The sequence below is a fragment of the Carassius carassius genome, chromosome 34 (genome assembly GCF_963082965.1).
Source record: "Carassius carassius chromosome 34, fCarCar2.1, whole genome shotgun sequence".
Classification (NCBI taxonomy): Eukaryota; Metazoa; Chordata; class Actinopteri; order Cypriniformes; family Cyprinidae; genus Carassius; species Carassius carassius.
This window is the reverse complement of record NC_081788.1, coordinates 3,436,285-3,456,698: the sequence shown is the minus strand read 5'-3', so window position 1 is coordinate 3,456,698 and position 20,414 is coordinate 3,436,285. Positions and strand designations below refer to the sequence as shown.

Below are 20,414 nucleotides of genomic sequence, written 5' to 3'. Positions count from 1 at the left end.
GTTTTTTGTTACGACAGGATACTGTTTTGGCTATTCAAAATTTCTCACCAAACTGGTTGTGTAATGTATGTAATCATGTCTGCTTCTGTGTTAACTTATGTTGTGTCATCATGTGTATTTGTGGTTGTTGTTGTCTTTTATGTCGCCATTAAAATGAAAAGCAGAGTGACACAAACAGCAAAACATCCAGTATTGCTAGGTTAAGTATCAGCACTCTGGAAATGCTGCTCAGTCAATCACGTTTAAGGATGTGATCTAATATAAATATTATTACTGGCTGTAGTAATTCTTATAGTCACTTGACAATATGTGGATCTTTTAGCCTTGGATTTGGGTCAGCGTGACCTATGTATAAGTTCTCATAAGATATCAAGATAAATGTAATATTATTGTTATTTGTGAGCACTTGATTTGTTACAGTTGTTTATCATAGGTGAGATGCAAGTCAATGTATAATTTAGGGATTTGCAATATACAAAATATTGGTCTATATGAGCAATATTGTATATGGTTATAAATATACTGTATTGTGCATCCCTATAAAACCTGGAAATGAAATGCAAATGTTTTCTTTCTTTAATATTTCAGGATCATGCGTCCTGATGATGCCAACATTGTTGGCAATGTTCATGGTGGCACTATCCTGAAGATGATTGAGGAAGCAGGATGCATCATTGGCACACGCCACTGCAATACTCAAAACGGGGTGAGTTTTTCTCGCTGCCCTTTAGTCTTACGTCATAGGAGCAATATTGAATGCAAGGCTTTTAACATTAGTGTGATGTGTCTTGCTAGAATAGATGAACATTATAAAGATGTTACTGAACATTCTGATTGATTTGATCAAAGTCAGCCAACCTGTCAAATTGTACTGTGTTTATACAGTTCAAGTTTATTTGTATAGTGCTTTTTACAATACAAATCGTTACAAAGCAATACAGTGTTTGTCACAGTAGTATAATTTTTTTTCCATGTCTTCTGCTTAAAAATTGCTATTGTCTGCTGTAGACAGTAGAGGGCACAGCAACATTAAATATGTAGCACATTGTACACAGTAAAAATGTATCACACACAGCTGTTGTACTGTAGTACTAGTAATACTAGTAATTTGTAAAGTGCAATTGAATAAGAATTAGTTTTGGTGAATAGGATCGTTGTGTGGCTGCTCTGGCTCGGGTGGAGCGCACAGACTTCCTGCACCCAATGTTCATCGGTGAAGTGGCCCACGTCAGTGCTGAGATTACCTACACCTCCAAACACTCGGTCGAGGTGCAGGTCAATGTTCTCTCAGAGAACATAGTCACAGGTCAGTGAAAAGTTATACAGGATTGTTTAATGAAATTGTTTAATGGATTTTATGTTCATGCTGCCAAGCTCTTAAAAAACACAGACAATAAAAGTATCATTATAGTAGCACATATGATAAATGCACTTCATTTGTAGTCTTTAGAACTCATATTAGTATCATGTGTGGAGCACAGATATTAATTAAAAATATTCCCTTCAGCAACAGCTCTCAGGCCTCATTCACAGTTTTTGCATAATCAAAATTGGCAGTCCACAATCGTTATGAGATGTGCGAGGACTAGTGGCATTCAGTTAGATTTACATAAAACCTGACATTATGCATCTTCAAACTTTTTATTTTTTATTTTTTACTACATAAAAACAACTATGTCCACAGTTACTGTTTAACATAAACCACAATAGATTCAACTAAACAAGAACACTAGAGACTCTAAATGAGAAACTTAGAAAAAAAGGAGTACTGGCACAAAATGCAAAGAATTTTGTTTTTTAATGATAACTGCAAGATAACTTCTTCATTAATTGTGAATAAAAAGATTGCATCTGTAATCATTTTGCATTAATAATTGAGATTCCATTGAAGCTGGTTAAAACAGGTTCGAACGGATTTCATTGTGTACATTCATTTTCAGGGTTAAAGGTCGCCGTTTATTATTCAAGAGTTCTGTGTCAAAGTTCATTGTGGTTTGGGATACTGACAAACATGAAAAGGCAACATCCTGTGGCCTATCACATTATCAAATTAAAATGAGCTTTAATTGCTCTCTCACATTACCTTCAGAAGTAAGAATTTATAGGTAAATTCAAAATTGGCCAAATACCCTACAGCATTATTTTCCTGTTTAACACTGAAGCTGCTTTGATGCAATCTGTATTTTATAAAGTGCTATATAAACAAAGGTGACTTAATTCGACTGAAAACTTTAAGCGCTTTGCCATATTCATATTAATTTATCAGTAGTCAGTTTATTTAAACAATTACAGTTCAAAAGCTGATGCTACATTATCCCTCTTTCTAAGATCTCATCTCAAGATGGAGCTATAGCTCAATACAACTAATCTGAATATGATGTGAGTCAAACTTAAGACTCATATAAAGAAATATGGTGCTTTATCATAGAAAACAGGCCTGGTCACCTTAAGATTTGCTCATCTGAGGGATAGTGTGTCATAAACAAAAAAGCAATACAAGAGAAGAAGAAACTGTACAGCTTAAACAAAAGCCTTGTCCCCAAGGAACATGTTGTTACCACAGCAACAGGGTTGTCATGTGGAAAAAGCATCCAGCTCGGCGTGGGTGAAGTACCCAGTCAGTAGTAGTGGAGGAAGTTACTGCAGAAGTTACTACAAAGGAAGAAAGACACCTCTGGACTCCCTCTGCTTAGGAGTGGCCACATTTGAGTACTTGTTACATAGCACTTTTCACAACATTGTCACAATTGCATTACAGAAAATGTATATATCTCAATATCTTCACGCCTTGTTGCATTTAACAGTTTGGAGCTTGAGGATAATATAGTTTTTACATTTTGCAACAATACATGCAATCAAGCAGTTAAGATATGCTATATACAGTTGATTGATAACACTTTACAATAAAGGTTCCATTTGTTAACTATATTAAATGCATTAACTAACATTGAGCAATACAATTTAACCGATAAATAAAGTTTAATAATACAACTGTCTATTTTTAGTAAATTAAATAACATACAAAGTTTGATTTTGTTTTTCATTAACAAATGTGGTTCACTAATGTTAACAAATGGAGCCTATTTGTAAGGTGTTACCTATTTATTTATTGCCCTTTTATATGAGTTTACTTTATCTATGCGAAAAAAGTTGGGATATAATATATATCCAACTTTCTATACCGAGCTGTGCAATAACACAGTTTAATATAAACAATAACGCATTAGAGACTTGCTTTATAGTATATATTGTTTTATGTGAGTATACTGTATGTACGCAGGTAAAGTCGATTGTAGATATCCAGAGATATCCATCTTTTAATACATAACTGGGCTATAATATAGCTTGAGTTTTTTGATTATATAAAAATCAAGCAGTTGAGATTTACTATGCAGCACACACGGCTTAATGCAAGTAAACTTTATGTATCCAGGCATGGCTGGATTCAGTAGTAACACATTGTGTGTCTTATAGTGCATTATACTTTCGAAGGAATAGCTATTATTAGACAAACACTTCTGTAGAAGAAGAACTGATCATTACGTGCATTATAAGCATAATGAATGCGATTCATTCGATATACATTACATACATTTACATTTATTCATTTAGCTGACGCTTTTATCCAAATCGACTTACAATTGCTATATATGTCAGAGGTCGCACGCCTCTGGAGCAACTAGGGGTTAAGTGTCTTGCTCAGGGACACATTGGTGTCTCACAGTGGATTCGAACCCGGGTCTCTCACACCAAGGGCATGTGTCTTATCCACTGCGCCAACATCACCCCACATGATACACCCCACAAGATATAAGCATCTTTCAACACAGTCAGTGTTTCATTCTCACACACTGCATGTTAACCAGTCATTGTTCTTTTTTAAGGCAGCTCTGCCCCTTTAAAGGCTCGTGCTGAGCCGCGGGGAACCTCGCAGAATGGGGGCAGACTTTATGTGCTTCTGTCATGTTAACTTAATGTCACGCGTCACCAACACAGGCAGCAGTTGCAGAGCAATACCTTCATAGGAAAGCAGTCTACTCTGTAAACAGTAATATCATGCTCACTTTTTGCAAAATATACTTTTTTATCCAATACATATATGATACATAGTCTTCAGCATCACAAATCCTTTCCCTAGCATCAACATACAGCAAAGAAGCAAGGTTATGAAAAAACACCTTCCATAAACCTTTGTTTCCAGTTCTTATACATGTTTAAAGGCTGTGTATGCAAATTTTTCTGTTTATATACATGTGTAAACTCAGGCTAGGCCATCCCATGACTCTTGTCTTGGGTTACACACAAACACACAGACAGTCAGGGCCAATCTTGTCAGCCTTGTCTCGCTCAAACTCCTCAGGGGTCTCCTGCCTCTGAATGCAGGGGCCATGATGATTGCATCGGCAGGGCAGACATCTACACATGCACTTAAACAAGATGCAAATTCACATTAGAATGAACACATGCAGTCTAGCACGTCTACCTAGCTGGCGACAGATATTAGACCTGATACTTATGTTTTATATTTTCCCACTTGTGTAGTGATGTTAACTATAAATAAAGCTAATTATAAATAATATAAGAAATTAATTTCAAGTAGTTTTAATTCCAACCCTAACACTAACATTATCCATAAAGATCTCCCTAATCCTTTTACAGTTTTATAATTGTAATATATTTAAATTACACATTGCCTAAACTGAATGTTAACGGTTTTGCCAGATTTAGCTTAATTCTGTAGGCTAATTTTTCCCCAACGTGGTTGGCAATATGCTAAACAACAACCAATGCATTTTTTTGATTAGCTTAACTTATATTTATTTTGACAAAACCATGTTGCAGATAAATGTTTAATTACACATTTGACTTTTGAAGAACCAGTAGGTTATTAGACTGACATAGGTTTCAAATTGATATTTTCAACATTGAAAAACTACTATCTCTTGTGAAAAAAAAGTATACAAATTCCCCGGATAAAATATCCTTGAACTGAACGGAGTGTGTCAGATAATAGAGACATATAAAATGTGCAGAGCAGTGGCTCTCCAGAACTGGAATTGAGAACAACTGCTTTGAATGAATTTAAGTGTAAACTGAATGTGATGTTTTCAGACTCCTAATTACATGTTATTTACAATTGCTATTTACAAAGCAGTGTATAAAACATGTCACAAGAATTAATAATGTGTATAATGAAGTGTGTCATGAAAGTGTTGCGTTGAATATGCGCAATGGCTTTTTAGAGTCATCACTTGTGTTAATACAGAAACTCACTTTCAAAAATATTCATCGACATATATATATAACAGTATATAACAGATATATAACGACCATATAACAGTAAAAGGTTAAGAAGAAAAAAAATATTTTTTATTGCAATACTCCTTTATTTTACTTAAGAGCAAAGAAAAGCCCACTAGTTCCTAGTGTATTGTATAATATAATTTTTTTTTTTTTTTTTAACAAACACACAGCTGCAGGTAGCCCATGTACAAACTGGGGAACACATAAATTCCTAAATTTTGAAAATAAGCATACACAAGGGCGTAGATTTGGTTTGAACTTTGGGGGGGGGTTGAATGTTGTATGCTGCCCGTTATTTTTTTCAATTTTTTTTTTTATGTGTATTGTTATTGGATAATTTATTTCTTCCTATCTATCTATCTATCTATCTATCTATCTATCTATCTATCTATCTATCTATCTATCTATCTATCTATCTATCTATCTGGCAACATGCTTTAACTGATTACAAATTCAACATATACAAATATGAAAGAGACAACATTTAGACATTTATTTTAAGATTTTACATTCCACCTTAATGCATTTTTTTTTTTTTAAAGGGAAACACATATTTAAAACATTAAAGGCATTAATGTATAGCCTAACTTTACAAAGCTGCTGTTTTTCTATACTGTTTCCTATTTTATTTTATTGATTGAATGGCATCTTCTTTACCTGATCACCTGCTCCTCCTCTCCCTCTGCTGACTTTTCTACCCTGCAGCTATATTTACCTCGAATCTGTTATAAAAACATGTTAAGAGATTATAAACTTCATAACGTTATGAAATTTGTGTATAATCATCATTCATAAAATTCTAACATAGTAGAGATTATCAAAAGAAAGAAATTAAGTATTGAAACCGCCAGTAGGCGGCAGTGTTTCACTGTTTTAATGAGTTAGCCACTTAAATCGTTAATTCATCCAATTCGTTCAAAAGTCAGATTAATATAGTAAGAAAACAAACACAGATGTGAATACTTTTGTCGTTGATAATTACGACACTATTGAAAAATATACTAGCAAAACAGACAGCTGCTTAGGTAACTTGTTATACTGATAGTTATAGCTAAATACATTGCAATGGATTAGCTAGCTAAATATATGTGGTGTGTACTAACTATTACACAATATTCTCATACCTCATTCTCAGTACATGCTTTATTTTTTTGCATCCCTCTCTGACCAGCAGTTAATTATAGTCCGCTGTGCAGCGCTTCTCTTCATTTTTTGCGTTAACATTAACCGTGTGCTCTCCCATTCAAACACCACTCGCTTGTTTTGGTGAAAGTGCGACTCAATGGTTGGGCGTTACCAATCGGTTCAATGGAGGGGGAGTATTTTTTGTCTGATTTATTATGACATACTCATATTTGATTAGGAACAAAATTATTTTTACAAAATAAATGAATTCTATTTTTTCATATTATATTTTTCATTTGATCTACTGTGATTTTCACGTTGAAATATTGGGGGGGTTGTAACTGATGGATTTGCATATTGGGGGGGTTACCTCCCCCCCATCCCCCCCATAAACTACGCCCCTGAGCATACATGTCAAGTTAGTAAACATAAATTGACCATTTCAAATAAACATACTTGTACTTCAGTAAACATAAACCATCTTAATTAACCTTAACAGTACTCCAGTACAGTTTCCTTTATTCAGAATGTAAAGTGCAATTTGACTTAGGTCAGCTATCTATTCTTGAATTTTGAGGTTCTTCTGTAAAAAGATAAGCCTGTCAACATTCTCTGCAGCAAGGCGAGAGCGTTTTGCACTTACAATGTCCCCGGCAGTGGAGAAAATTCTCTCACTCGCAACAGAGGTTCCTGGGACACAGAGGTGTTGTTGTGCAGCTTTTGCTACATGGGGGAACTTGCATTCATTTGTTTTCCACCATATGAATGGATCAGCATCCACATGAATACTGTCTGCTAACTTGTAAGTAGTGACTTCCTCCTCAATGATCTGGGGAAATGGCTTACCCTGCTGTTCCTCAGTTTTGAAAAGCTCCTCAAATACCTCTGACATTGCGGTCTTCTTCTTGGGAGGGGGAGAGGATGGATTGTCTTCATCTGTGAAGGGCACAGGATTCTGCACTAGACCCTTTGCATCAAAGAGAATGATCCTTTAGTATAATTATTACACATACTGTATAAGCACACACAGCTCAGAACCACAACCACCTCCAGTGTAACATATGATAAATGTGAAATTATATTGATCAGTGAAAAGGACACAATATATAAAAAACATCTAAATAGATAAAACAATCAAAATAACAAACGATAAAAACCAAAAACAAATCAAATAGTACCTGCTGTTCATGCTCCAGAATTTTTTTGACTTTGACTGTCGCACTGTCCTGGTCTCCTGGTGACATGGATTTGAGAATCATCTCTTTCAGAGGAAGGATCATTGATAGAGTGGGGGTTGTTTCACTGCTCATGAGAGTTGTCACTGTTTTCAGTGGTGTGAGGACCTGAATCAGTTCTTCTGCAAGTTTCTGTTCACTGTCATTCAACATGGTTACGTTCTTGACAGACAGCTTCAGATCTTTGTCCAGTAAGGCAGAATAGATGGCGGGCTGCTGTTCTGTGTATCTTTCCAACATGTCATGTACTGTATTCCACCGAGTTGTGACATCATGAATTAACTTGTGTCTGGGCAAGTTTAACATCTCCTGCTTCACAGTCAAAACATGGTGGGCTTTGGTGCTTTTGTGAAAAAAAGTCACTATTGTTCTAACCCTCCCCAGGAGGCAGGACACTGTGTTGATTGACAATGCTTTTTTGGCTGCTAGGTTTACAACATGTGCAAAACAACTTATCTGTGGCCCCAGCCCATCAGCTTCATGGACTGCATTCACAATATTCGGAGCGTTATCTGTGGTGACTGGGAGTAACATATTTGGCCTCCTCAGCTTCCACGTATTCACTGCGTTTGTCAACTCTTCTGCCAAATGAGCGCTTGTATGACCTTCGTATAGGGGACGCGTTTGGAGTACATCGCTTTTCATTTCCCAATACGACATGTAGTGAACAGTTACAGTGAGGTAACTCATGGTTGCCCGCGAGGTCCAACCATCTGTGGTCAGAGCAAGGCTCTGTGCTTTAGCCAATTCGTGCACAATACTGTTGCACGTCTTTTCATAGAGGTCGGGAATTATCTCGGTGCTGAAAAAAGTGCGAGACGGTAGTCTGTAACGCGGATCGAGAGTTTTTATAAGATGACAAAAGCCTGCATCTCCAGTCACTGAAAACGGCTGCAAATCTTTCGCAATGAACACCCCCACTGCCTTTGTTATTTTTATGTGTCTCTCGGAACCAGTTGGGTATGTATGCTGGAAGGATTCAGAGAGGGTCTGTTGTTTTTTGGAGGACTTTATTACCTGCTCTGCTATCCTGCCTTCAGACAGTGATATTGCTGGGTGATGGCGCCGCAGATGTGCAGTCATGTTGGAAGTGTTACCGTTTGAGTAGGCTACACGTGTAAAACAATGCTTGCAGACAGTCATTTTTTTGTTTACCGTTTTTTCTTCCTCGGCGTTATAGTCGACGGCAAAACCGAAATGTCTCCACACTACGGATTTGAAAGCCGCCGGCGCTTCCTCGTACTGTAGCCTCACTTCACCGCCACTCGCCATGTTAAAGTGTGCCCCCTAAATATTTACTCGCGGGGAGGAGTTTCCTCCTCTCAGCTCGTAGACCAGGCACACACAAACAGTAAATTCGGAGAGAAATAAAACAAACTTAAATTATTTAAACGTAAAACCGGAAAAACCGCAATTCACAAGCGCGTATTGAACCGTGGATGTCGTACCGAACGGTTCAATATTATATTGAGAATTGTGGCATCCCTAATATATATATATATATATATATATATATATATATATATATATATATATATATATATTGACTGAATGCACCTAATTTTGTCAAATGTATAGTAGATTTATGCCACCGCCTTGCATATTTCATGCAAGTTCAAATCTGTATTAAGCGTGAAGCAATGTTAGGGTTGGCAGTGCCTTTAAAGGCAAGTCCATCTCTAAACAAATTGTTCAACACGCCTGCAATCACTCATGTTTCTGTACACAGTTGTGCTGCACAACATCTTTTCTTTTCGTGTCTGATCAATGAATTCATTTTGATACCAGCGATTAAAGTGTTGGCTGGCAGTAATGGAAAATCTGAGATTGTAATCAAGAGCAATCTACTCCGGTAGACCGAAGTCACTAAAAACATTTAGATTACTTGCCACAGACTCAAATATAGTGAACATCTGCAGTCAACACCGTATTAAAGTGTCTGTATATTTACAATGAGAATACACATTTTAATCATTATCTGAAAAGGTTGAATTAGCAGTGTACTAAATCAACATATAAATCCACTATGATTCAAAAACTTGTTAGCTAGAGAGATGTTTGTTGCTAAGAGACAATATTTCAGATAAATATAGGATCAGAATTTGACTTCCAATTCCAATTTGTGTTAGATACTTTAAAAAGCTATGCTTTTAAAACTTTTTTAAGAAAAGCTATTATAACTTACCTTTTATTGTTGTAACCTAATCACTGTTGGGGAATGTTAGATTATATTATACAAGTCAAAATGTTTAGAACAGTAAGACTCTCTGTTCACCAAGGCTGCATTTATTTGATCTAAAATGCAACAAAAACAGTTATATTGTGAAATATTTTTTTTGTTTGAAAATATTGTAAAATGTAATAGTGCTGGGCGAAATATCGCATGCGATAATCAGGCGTATCTCGTCAGTAAAGCCGGTTCTGTGATTACAGCTAATTCTCCATCACCTGCTTTCAGATGGAGTGGCATTTAATAGACAGAGCCGTAGATCACTGACAAGCTACGCAATATCACGTTCATTATCGCAGATGAATTGTCTTCAATAATGAACGCGATATGGTGTAGCTTGTCAGAACTTGGATGTTTACATGCCCTCCATAAGTATTGGAAAAGTAAAGACAAAATTGCTTTCTCTGCTGTGCAGTCAAGACATTTGCAAATATGATTAAAAGTACAGAACTACAGAATGTCACATTTTATTATTAGGTCTTTAGACACATGTTCTACCAAATAAAAAGGACAGCACTTTTAGAGTTCATCCCACTATTTGATGTGAGCATAAGTATTAGAGCAGTTAAATTTAAAGCAGATGTACAAGATTAAAAGCTAATATTTAGTTGCAGATCCCTTGCATGCAATCAGAGCAGTGAGTCTGCAACCCATAGACATCACCAGACTCTTGGTCTTATGCTTTGAAATGCTTTTCCCCAGCCTTTAATGCAGCCAAATCTAACTGTTCCTTTGTAATGCATTAAAACTTCCTAATCATCGTGAAGACACAAAACAGCGCACCAGCCCCTCACAGACGACTGATGCGCACAAAATAAAACCAAAACCTAAACTACTGCCCAGGCCTGGTCCTCTCTCATCCTTCACTATTGTCGCTCCAGTTTTATACCCTTCCATCTCCTACGTGGGACTCGAGACCGGTGGTGGGTCGCAGGTGTCGCTGATTTCCCAATCACTCCACCGGCCTCACTCGTGTTCCCACATCCCTCGGCCCCGCCCCACTCGTCACATACCCCCATCGAGACTGCGCTCCACTCCCCCCCCCCCCACTCCCTCCAGGTGGACCGCTCACGGGTACCTGCGGGAACCTCGGGGTAGGACAGTCCCCGTCCCCGGCAACTCACTCCAGTCCACCGCCTCGAGTGTCCATGGCGGCATCCTCCTCACCTGCTCCATGGCACTGCGGATTCACCACAGCGGCGAGGGATCTTCAGCAGCACGTCCCTCCTTCTCCCGGGTTTCGGCACCACAGTAATGATAAAACCTTTGTAATCTTTTGGGAAGAAAGAGGCGGGAACCGGCGCACAATCAATGGAAAACTTTAATGATCAAAATAAACACAAAATAGCGCACCAGCCCCTCACGGACGACTGATGCGCACAAAATAAAACCAAAACCTAAACTACTGCCCAGGCCTGGTCCTCTCTCATCCTTCACTGTTGTCGCTCCAGTTTTATACCCTTCCATTTCCTACGTGGGACTCGAGACCGGTGGTGGGTCGCAGGTGTCGCTGATTTCCCAATCACTCCACCGGCCTCACTCGTGTTCCCACATCCCTCGGCCCCGCCCCACTCGTTACATACCCCCATCGAGACTGCGCTCCTTTCTATTTTTGGTCCTGATCAAGGATTGCATCTAGCTGTGTAGCGTCTGTAATTCTGTCAAATTTTTTTAGCCAATCAGGTCGTTGTTGGTTGCTGATGTCACCGGTAGTCCAAACTTTTGATTGCTCCATGCCCTTTGTTTTTCCTATAGTTCTAATTGACATCCAAATTGCTTGCTTTTCTTTCAGAGTTGGCTTCCTCATCTTCATCCTGGTTTGTGTGTGTCATCATCAAATGCAAGACTTAGAATGCAGAAGAAATGGATATAACTGATAAGACACATTCCCTGTTATTAATATCTAAAGAATTAATGCAACAGGACACAGCTGATCACTTAGAAAGACCTGTGAGGCAACTGTTCCAATACTTATGCTCACATCACATAAGGAGATCTATAACTCTATATAAACTATTTTTACTGTAAAACAATATTATTCAAAATTGAAAATGATATACAGTATATGGTATCTTCATGTGTCCAGTAAGGGAGCTATTTTTACCCATTATTCTTTTCTAGTGTAAAACATGTAAATATCCTGCTGTTTAGATCCATTAGACAAGCTGTTGTGGAAACCAATTAGAGAAGCTATTCTCTTGCTATGGTAGCAGCAGCATCCCTGCATGGTTGTCCTAGCAACCGGCTTTTCTGGAAGACTTCAACAGAGTGTAAAATGCAAATGCTATTCCTAAATGCAGTCTGTCAGAATTAATCCTCCTATTTCTGCTGAATTGGTACAGTTCAGTCTTAAATGATTTGTATCGTGCTCTTAAAATGTAGGAGAAACAGCTCTCATTTATTTGCCATTTTAGTCTCTGTACTGAAACCTTGCAACATCTGTCAAAATTGGATATCAAAATGGTCAGTGTCTGTGGCACCATACCACCATCTGTCTGAGATGCTACAGTGTTTTCTAGAGTCTAGGCGTTACAGAGAATGCAACATTATAAGGTGCATTTGTATTACTATCATTTGGAAATTTTCAACCTAACTTGTTAAACATCAGGATTCCTTGGCTTTGGAATGAATGAATGAAAAATTAAATAAGTAGGTGAAGACTGAATGAATGAATAAAATAAAATAAATGAGAGTAGAAGGAATGTAAAATAAATACTGTTTTATTTTTTTTCGCGCATACATCACAATTTATATCCCCAAAATGTTTGGTTATTAAGATTTAATTTTTATTTTTATTTAATTTAGATTTTGACATCAAGATCTTGCAGAGAATAAGGTGTTGAGGGATGAACTGGATTTTTCAACTGCACATTTTCAGGGTTCCCTTTCTAGTTCTTTATAGCTAAAATTATAATAATTCTCATTAACTAACCATTTATTTTTGTCAAAATAAACTCTGAACTTACTTCTTATTAGTAGATAGCAAGGAAGTTGTCAAATTTGGGATAGGTTTAAAGGGATACTCCACCTTAAAATGAATTTTAATTTTGTAATTGATCACTTACTCCCATGTCGTTCAAAACCCTTGAATGCTTCGTTCGTCTCCGGAAAACAATTTAAGATATTTTGGAAGTAAATCAGCAGGCTTATAACTGTACCATTAACTGACAAGTAAATTACACTGTCAAGGTCCAGAAAAGTATGAAAGGCATCATCAGAATAGTCCATCTGCCATCAGTGGTTCAACCGTCATGTTATGAAGTGACGAGAATATTTTTTGTACACGAAGAAAACTAAAATAATGACTTTATTCAGCAATTCATCTCCTCTGAGTCTCTATAAATAATACATGTTCTCTTGCAATTGAAATCTCATGAAATTAGATTTTAGAACGCAAAGCAGAATTTCCTTATTTGATGTCATTATCACAGACATTGATGGTTTTATTTTATTATTTATTCAAGCTTTGCTATTCTGTGTGACTGTTTTAATTTTTTATTTATTTACTCAATTGCACTGGTTTCCTCTCTGAAATTTGTCTTGTCACCTTTTATTTATATAGCGCTTTAAACAAAATACATTGCGTCAAAGCAACTGAACAACATTCATTAGGAAAACAGTGTCAATAATGCAAAATGAAAGTTAAAGGCAGGTCATCATTGAATTCAGTGATGTCATCTCTGTTCAGTTAAATAGTGTCTGTGCATTTATTTGCAATCAAGTCAACGATATCGCTGTAGATGAAGTGTCCCCAACTAAGCAAGCCAGAGGCGACAGCGGCAAGGAACCGAAACCCCATCGGTGACAGAATGGAGAAAAAAACCTTGAGAGAAACCAGGCTCAGTTGGGGGGCCAGTTCTCCTCTGACCAGACGAAACCAGTAGTTCAATTCCAGGCTGCAGCAAAGTGAGATTGTGCAGAAGAATCATCTCTTGTGTCTTATAAACACAGCCTACCCAAAACAGTAAATCTCATGTGTAATGGCACATCAAATCTAACATTATTATCATTATAACCTTTTAATTAGCAGAGTTTAAAGGGATGGTTCACCCAAAAAAAAAAATTAAATTAACTCATGATTTACTCACCCTCAAGCCATCCTACTCTAGGTTAATATGACTGATATGATATTTAAAAATTTCGTGGCTCTTGCAAGCTTTATAATGGCAGTGAATGTTGGTTTTGAACCCCAAAAAAGTGCAGTTGGGGTTCCCCTGGTCACATTTCATAGGTGTCGCTTCAACCTGTGAACATGAAAAACATCCCGCGGCAACAGTGTTAAAGTATACCAATTCCACTGGAAAACCACGGACTAGGCAACACTGGTTACATTACTCTGTATGTATTGCACTGCATTTGAAGGGATTCACATTCATTCTGATTATGCTGATTTTAGTTTTGCATTTTTGTAGGTGCCAAAAAATTGACCAATAAGGCAACGCTATGGTATGTCCCTTTCTCCCTTCCAAATGTGGCCAAAATCATTGAAGTTCCTCCTATTGAGGTAAGAGTCTGTGCATCAGTGAACACGTCTTTTCTTTAAAGATTGACATTAGAAATTCTTTATCGAAGTGAACTATTACGTGATTTCTCAAATGTCAAAGGTTTTGCCAAATAATTTTCTTTAGATTTGCGGACATTTCTTAATCTAGACATTTTTATTTTTACAAACAATTACTTGTGTCAATATGTATACTAGAGTGTGTTTTTGTCCATTGCAGTACTCCAGCCCAGAACAAGAGGAAGCAGGTAAAAAGAGATATGAGGCTCAGAAATTAGAGCGATTAGAGACCAAGGAGAGGAATGGTGAGATCATCATGTCTGTCTCTCTTCCAGGTATTACTTCCTTTATGTCATTTCATATGCTTATCATCACTGAAGTCATGTATTTGATGTGTTAGTGATGGCATGGATCATACCCATCAGGGTCAATACAGGTGCATCTCAAAAAAATTGAATATTATGGAAAAGGTCATAATTTTTTGTATATTTGAAATATTTCAGTTTTTTGTTTTCATTCTGAAGGTAATTAAACCTGCTTTGGATATATTGAAAATTCCTGTTTTGTAAACCTTTTTTTTATTGATCTTTCGGAAAATATTAAAAAGTTTTGAGATACTGAATTTTTAATTTTCCTAAAATTTCATAACCATCAAAATTGAAACAAAAAACTCTTGAAATATCTCAGATCTAGAATATAAGAAAGTTAGCTTTTTTTGAATGAAAAAAAAGCACTTTTCCATGATATTCACATTTTTTTAGATGCACCTGTATACTGTATAGCAGATGTAAAACATATACCTCACAGAAAGTATGTACATGGCAGAACCATGGTACAGTCTCTTTCGATGTCAGGTCACTGACCGACGAATTGGGAATCTCGCTAGTGAGACTACAGCGGCAGTGGTTTCCCGTGTCGAGTGGGTTGCACACATCAGGCTGCACTACCCCTGTTTGTGTTGCACGCGACCATCTCCCCTGTGTGCTTCAGCACTTAAAAGAGCAGTTTCAAAAAAGAGCATACAGGGGTGCGTCTTTGTAAAGACAATGATTGTCTTTTTAAAGATGCTGTTTCACCCGTGTGTTTCTGGATGCGGTCGTTACAGCACCAGGTGATGGTCATGATCGATGCCTTGCGTGCATGGGCATTAAGCACATTGAGGTGAAGTTCGTTGATGAGTCAAGTTCTCATTGCGGGAAAATTACCATCTTGAACTTGCGGTCCAGGCATCGTTACTTCAAAAGGGGCGGTGCCCCTGGCGCGATCTACTTTTTTTCCTGGCAGAAGTCAGACTACTTCACACAGTAGCTGGGGCGGTATCCCTAGGATTACAGGAGTATACAGGGGTCCTCCCAGTGGAGGGGATTATTTGTCCTAATACTGCTTCCACCTGGCGGCGCAAACTGTCCCTTCCCTTCCGGGCATGTAGGTACTCGTCTGGTCTGACCAGAAGTGCTTATGTGGCCTGTGGAGAAGCTCTTCAGCGACATGGTCGAGAGCTTCGCCCAGCAGTTCTCGGCTGCACAGAAGCAGACAGATTTAGCAACTTACCTGCCTCCTCCTCCTTTGGAGTAAGGCCTGGTTCACACCGGACGCCGAAGCGATGCGGAACGGAAAATCATGCGTGGTACGGCTCCTGCCTGTTCACACCAGACGCGTACTGTCCACGGCGGTCGACAAGCGCTTCTGCTCAGTTGTTCGTGCGTGCGTGTGTGTGTTGTGTTTTTTTTTTTCATCTTTCTAGTCTGTTTAGATACACAAATATGATCGCATTTGTCACTTGCTGTATTTTAATCTGAAAATTGCTTATATTTTGACAATTGACCGGATTGTCTCGTGTTTCTTGGTGTGACTTCCTGCCGGAATTGACGCGGATCGCTCCCGGCTCACGCAAAAAATAGACCAGACGCCGAACTGGCGCTTCATGTGAACGACACCATAGGTTAACATGGGCGCCGAAAGGAAGCGGCCTCCATTCCGTGCCGCTTCCGCGATGCTTCGGTGTCAGGTGTGAACCAGGCCTAAGAAGCATCTGAGGTCACTTTTTTGCCATTCATACTCTGGTAGACCTGTTTGCCTCTCAAGAAAACTCTCACTGCTCAGCTGTTTACACTCTTCAAAGATGCACTGGCACAATGCTTTGCTTTGTCCCATCCGCACTTTAAGATTGTACGTGGACAGGACCCAAAGCTTCAGGACCTCAGAGCAGTTATTTGTTTGTTACAGAGGTCGGCAGAAAGGTAATGCCATCTCCAAACAGAGGATGGACCATTGGATATTGGATGCCATCGTCCTGTCTTATCAGGCACAGGGCGTGCCCTGCCCTAAAAGTGTTGCATCCTACTGGGCACTGGCTCGTGGTGCCTTGCTATGTCACAAATAGTGAAATTTGCTCCAGAGAATCCATACTGTAGACCCTGTCGAGCTCCCCCTCGGCTGCCAGATGTGGTGGAACATCTGGGACCAGGCCCTTATTCAATGAATCCTTGAGGACTGGTAGAGGGCTGGGTCCATATGTTGTGACCTGAGTGGATCCCATGTGTAAATTCTGTTCCAAGTGAAACTGGTCCATTTTCCCAATGTTATCCAATCTCACTGAGTAGTGCTAAGACAAACAGTGATTGGCCTTCCTGCTGAGAGCCCTGGCCTATACTCAAGGTGGCTCACACAGGACACTGGAAGAGGCAGCATCTTTGGCGTTTTGGAAGGGATTCCCAATTTCGTCGGTCACCAACATGACGTCAAAAGTGACCGACTGAAAGGGAACGTCTCGGTTACGTATTGTAACCCTTGTTCCCTGAAGGAGGGAATGGAGACGTTGCATCCTGTCGCCACAGCAGCCACTGAGAGGCTGGATCACCGGCTCTGGTCTTCAGCAAAAACCTGAGTATGCCTTGCACCGGCTGCCTATTTATACTTGTGCAGCGATCAGTGGCAGCTGGATGCAATCATCGCATGCCAATGAGCATTGGCTCATTTAGTTTACACTCAAAAGTAGATTGGTCTCTCTAGCAAGATTCCCAATTTGACATGACGTCTCTGTTCTCTCCTTCAGGGAATGAGGGTTACAATACATAACCGATACGTTCTTTGATAGCATAGTACTGAATGACTAGCATCATCATCTTTAAAATCATCATCTTTAAATGGTGTACCGAAAATGTACTGAAAAGTCAAATGTACTGAAAATGAGGTACTATAATATCCAGCTGTATAAACTGTTTAGACTGGTCTTAAGTTAGTCATCACATTTTTTTTTCTTCAAGACTGGTCATAATTTTTTTTATTCAGTTATGGAAAGGTAGATTGGTCTTATTTGAATTGGAAAAGTAAGACTGACTACCCCTTGACAACTGCTAGTTGGTCAAACTTGTTTTAGACAGTCTTAACATGGTGGCTAAGTTTGTGCAACTGGCCCCAGTGTACTGACAAAATATGCAATGGTCTTTGTCCAAAAACAGTGTTACCATAGTACATGTCCAATTAACATCATGGTTTATTGGCCATTTTTCATATTTTTGTTAGTCATTGCTCTCTTTGTTGGACATTTCATTTGTCAGTAAACGTTTTATGAATCAAGTCTTAACTTGATTTCATTTTGTTATTTTGCTCTGATGCTGCACAGATAGACAAACAAAAGGTATGTATGAATATTTATCTAAAGAACTATTAATTATATTTTTTGTGGCATCAGGAAACTATTTATGTATTTTTTTTTATTGCTCAGATAACAAGGTTTTTTTTTTACTTTTATTTGCAGATATTTATATTTAATTACATTTGTATGTGTGTATTTATTAGGTTTTTCTCTCTTTTTTCTTTTTTTTAGAACCCTACACAGTTGCATTTAGTCAGTCGAGTCTGATCCACCTTGTCGGCCCATCTGACTGCACTCTGCATGGCTTTGTACATGGAGGTAATAAACCTTTTTATATTTATTTATTTATTGATTACCTTTATTTATATTGCACTTTATAAAATACAGATTGTCAAAGCAGTATTAAAGTAGTATTACAGCAGTATTAAACTTTACTGTTTCAAAATAATGTGCCAGTAAAGCAAGTTAAAGTCAGTTCATCCAGTCCAGATCAGTTCAGTTCAAATAGTATCTGTGCAATCAAGTTGACAATATTGCTAGAAATTAAGTGTCCCCAACTAAGCAAGCCAGAAGCGACAACGGCAAGGAACTAAAACTCCATCAGTAACAAAAATGGAGAAAAAAACCTTGGGAGAAACTCATTCGGAGGCCAGTACTCCTCTGGTCAGATGAAACCACCCAATAAAGCATTAATAAATGCATGGATTAATGTTTCTGCATTTGATATGGAGAGCATAGGTTGAAATTTACATATTGTTTACGGGAAAATTCGGTTAAAAAAAAAAAAAAAAAAGGTAAGATTGCTTTGAAATAGCAAACCTAGGTTCCTATCTGATAATGAAGAACTGCCAGAGCAGCCATCAAGTGTTAGACAGCACTCTAGGTTATTGCACATGGGGGGAAATTACTGTAGGAAATTACAGATGCACCTCAATAAATAAGAATTTTGTGGAAAAGTTCATTTATTTCAGTAATTCAACTCAAATTGTGAAACTCGTATATTAAATAAATTCAATGGACACAGACTGAAGTAGTTTAAGTCTGTCGGTCACTACGAGTTATGTCGAACGACATATGGGGTCTCACTTGGGAGGCCATTCATCTCTGAGTTTAAGAGAAAACTGCAATGCAAATTAGCTAGTGGATTTAACATACCTGATTCACTCCCCGTGCCAACGGGTATAAAGGGCGACAGGTGCATCCACTCATTATATATTTGCTTCGGAGCCGAGTGGTTGTATGAAAGCTGTTATACTCCACAAAGCACACAGTGTTTGTCCTGTGTGGCTGCTGGGTGATTTTGCTGGGCTGTCTTATGGCAGTCCCAACGGGTCATTCAGTTTGCCGCCGGGGATCAGATGTCGATTGCAGCATCGGGGATGGGCTATTGACCTCTGTGGATGAAGATTCGTGGGGCTGCCCTCCTCGGGTGTTGTCGCCACTGCCGAAGAGTTGACAGCCGTGCTTGCCCGGGCAGCTGTGAGCATCAGGATGGAGGTGTATGCACCGCCCAGCCCTCAGTGCTCATGGCTGTTCAATTGGTTCTCGGTGTAGAGCGCGGCTCACAACCACTTTTTGCTCTGGTTCCTTTCTTCCCGGATGTGGATCGGGAAGTGATGTAGTCGTGGATGGCCCCTTTTTACGGCCGGAAGCAGCTCGTTTCATTCCTCGATCCTCACTACTCTCGATGGCGGGGCAGCTAGGGGTGCGTCGACATTCCCCAGCAGGAGAGTGCGATTGCGGTGCACTTGTGTCTGCAAAACGCCGCCACTGGGAGGAATAGTCTGCGCGTCTCACCCAAGGCCTGTAAGCTGTCGGCCGCTCTTGCTGCCAAGGCTTACAGTGCCGCGGGCCAAGCTGCCTCTTCCCTGCATTTCATGGCTATCCTGCAAACTCACCAAGCCAAGGCTTTAACAAATGCACGAGGGTAGAACCATCTCGCCCCGACGTGATCCTCTGGCTGCCACCATTCCGTCGCGGGCAGTGCCTCAGCCTGCTCTTTCGCCAGTGGTCAAGAGGTCGCGGTTTGGAGACGCAATGCCTCTCCACGCGTCTCTGGCCAGTTCCTCTTGGAACACGAGAAGTGTGGCCGTGATGACTCGAAACGCGATGCCTTCTGGGCCATCCGACACAACTCCCCATCGCTGCACCACTGCGGGTATGTCGACTCTCCCTTTGGTGACACTTGTACATAGTTTGGGAGCATGGCTTGCGCTGACCAACCTGTCACGCTGACTCATTCGGACGGTCCGACTCGGTTACGCCATTCAGTTCACCCGGCGACCTCCCAAGTTCAATGGTGTGCTCGAGACTGTGGTGACAGTCCGGGACGCCTCTGTCTTGTGCGAGTAGATTGCTGTCCTGCTGGCGAAGGATGCAATCGAGCCGGTTCCTCCAGCCGAGATGAGGACAGGCTTTTAC

General features: G+C 39.3%; 1 protein-coding gene across 7 annotated transcripts in view; it reads left to right on the top strand.

Moving 5' to 3' along the window:
- The window catches only part of LOC132115326 (cytosolic acyl coenzyme A thioester hydrolase-like), a 99,275-nt gene that overhangs the window by 9,534 nt on the left and 69,327 nt on the right, over positions 1 to 20,414 (top strand). For 5 of the 7 annotated variants that reach the window (XM_059523732.1, XM_059523733.1, XM_059523730.1 and 2 more), the window contains exons 2-7: positions 589 to 706; positions 1,150 to 1,306; positions 14,307 to 14,398; positions 14,616 to 14,730; positions 18,021 to 18,035; positions 18,225 to 18,311. In XM_059523732.1, coding sequence (XP_059379715.1) covers positions 589 to 706; positions 1,150 to 1,306; positions 14,307 to 14,398; positions 14,616 to 14,730; positions 18,021 to 18,035; positions 18,225 to 18,311 — 584 coding nt within the window. The remainder of the gene's footprint in view (positions 1 to 588; positions 707 to 1,149; positions 1,307 to 14,306; positions 14,399 to 14,615; positions 14,731 to 18,020; positions 18,036 to 18,224; positions 18,312 to 20,414) is intronic. The other 2 variants (XM_059523734.1, XM_059523731.1) reach the window with 1 other exon arrangement.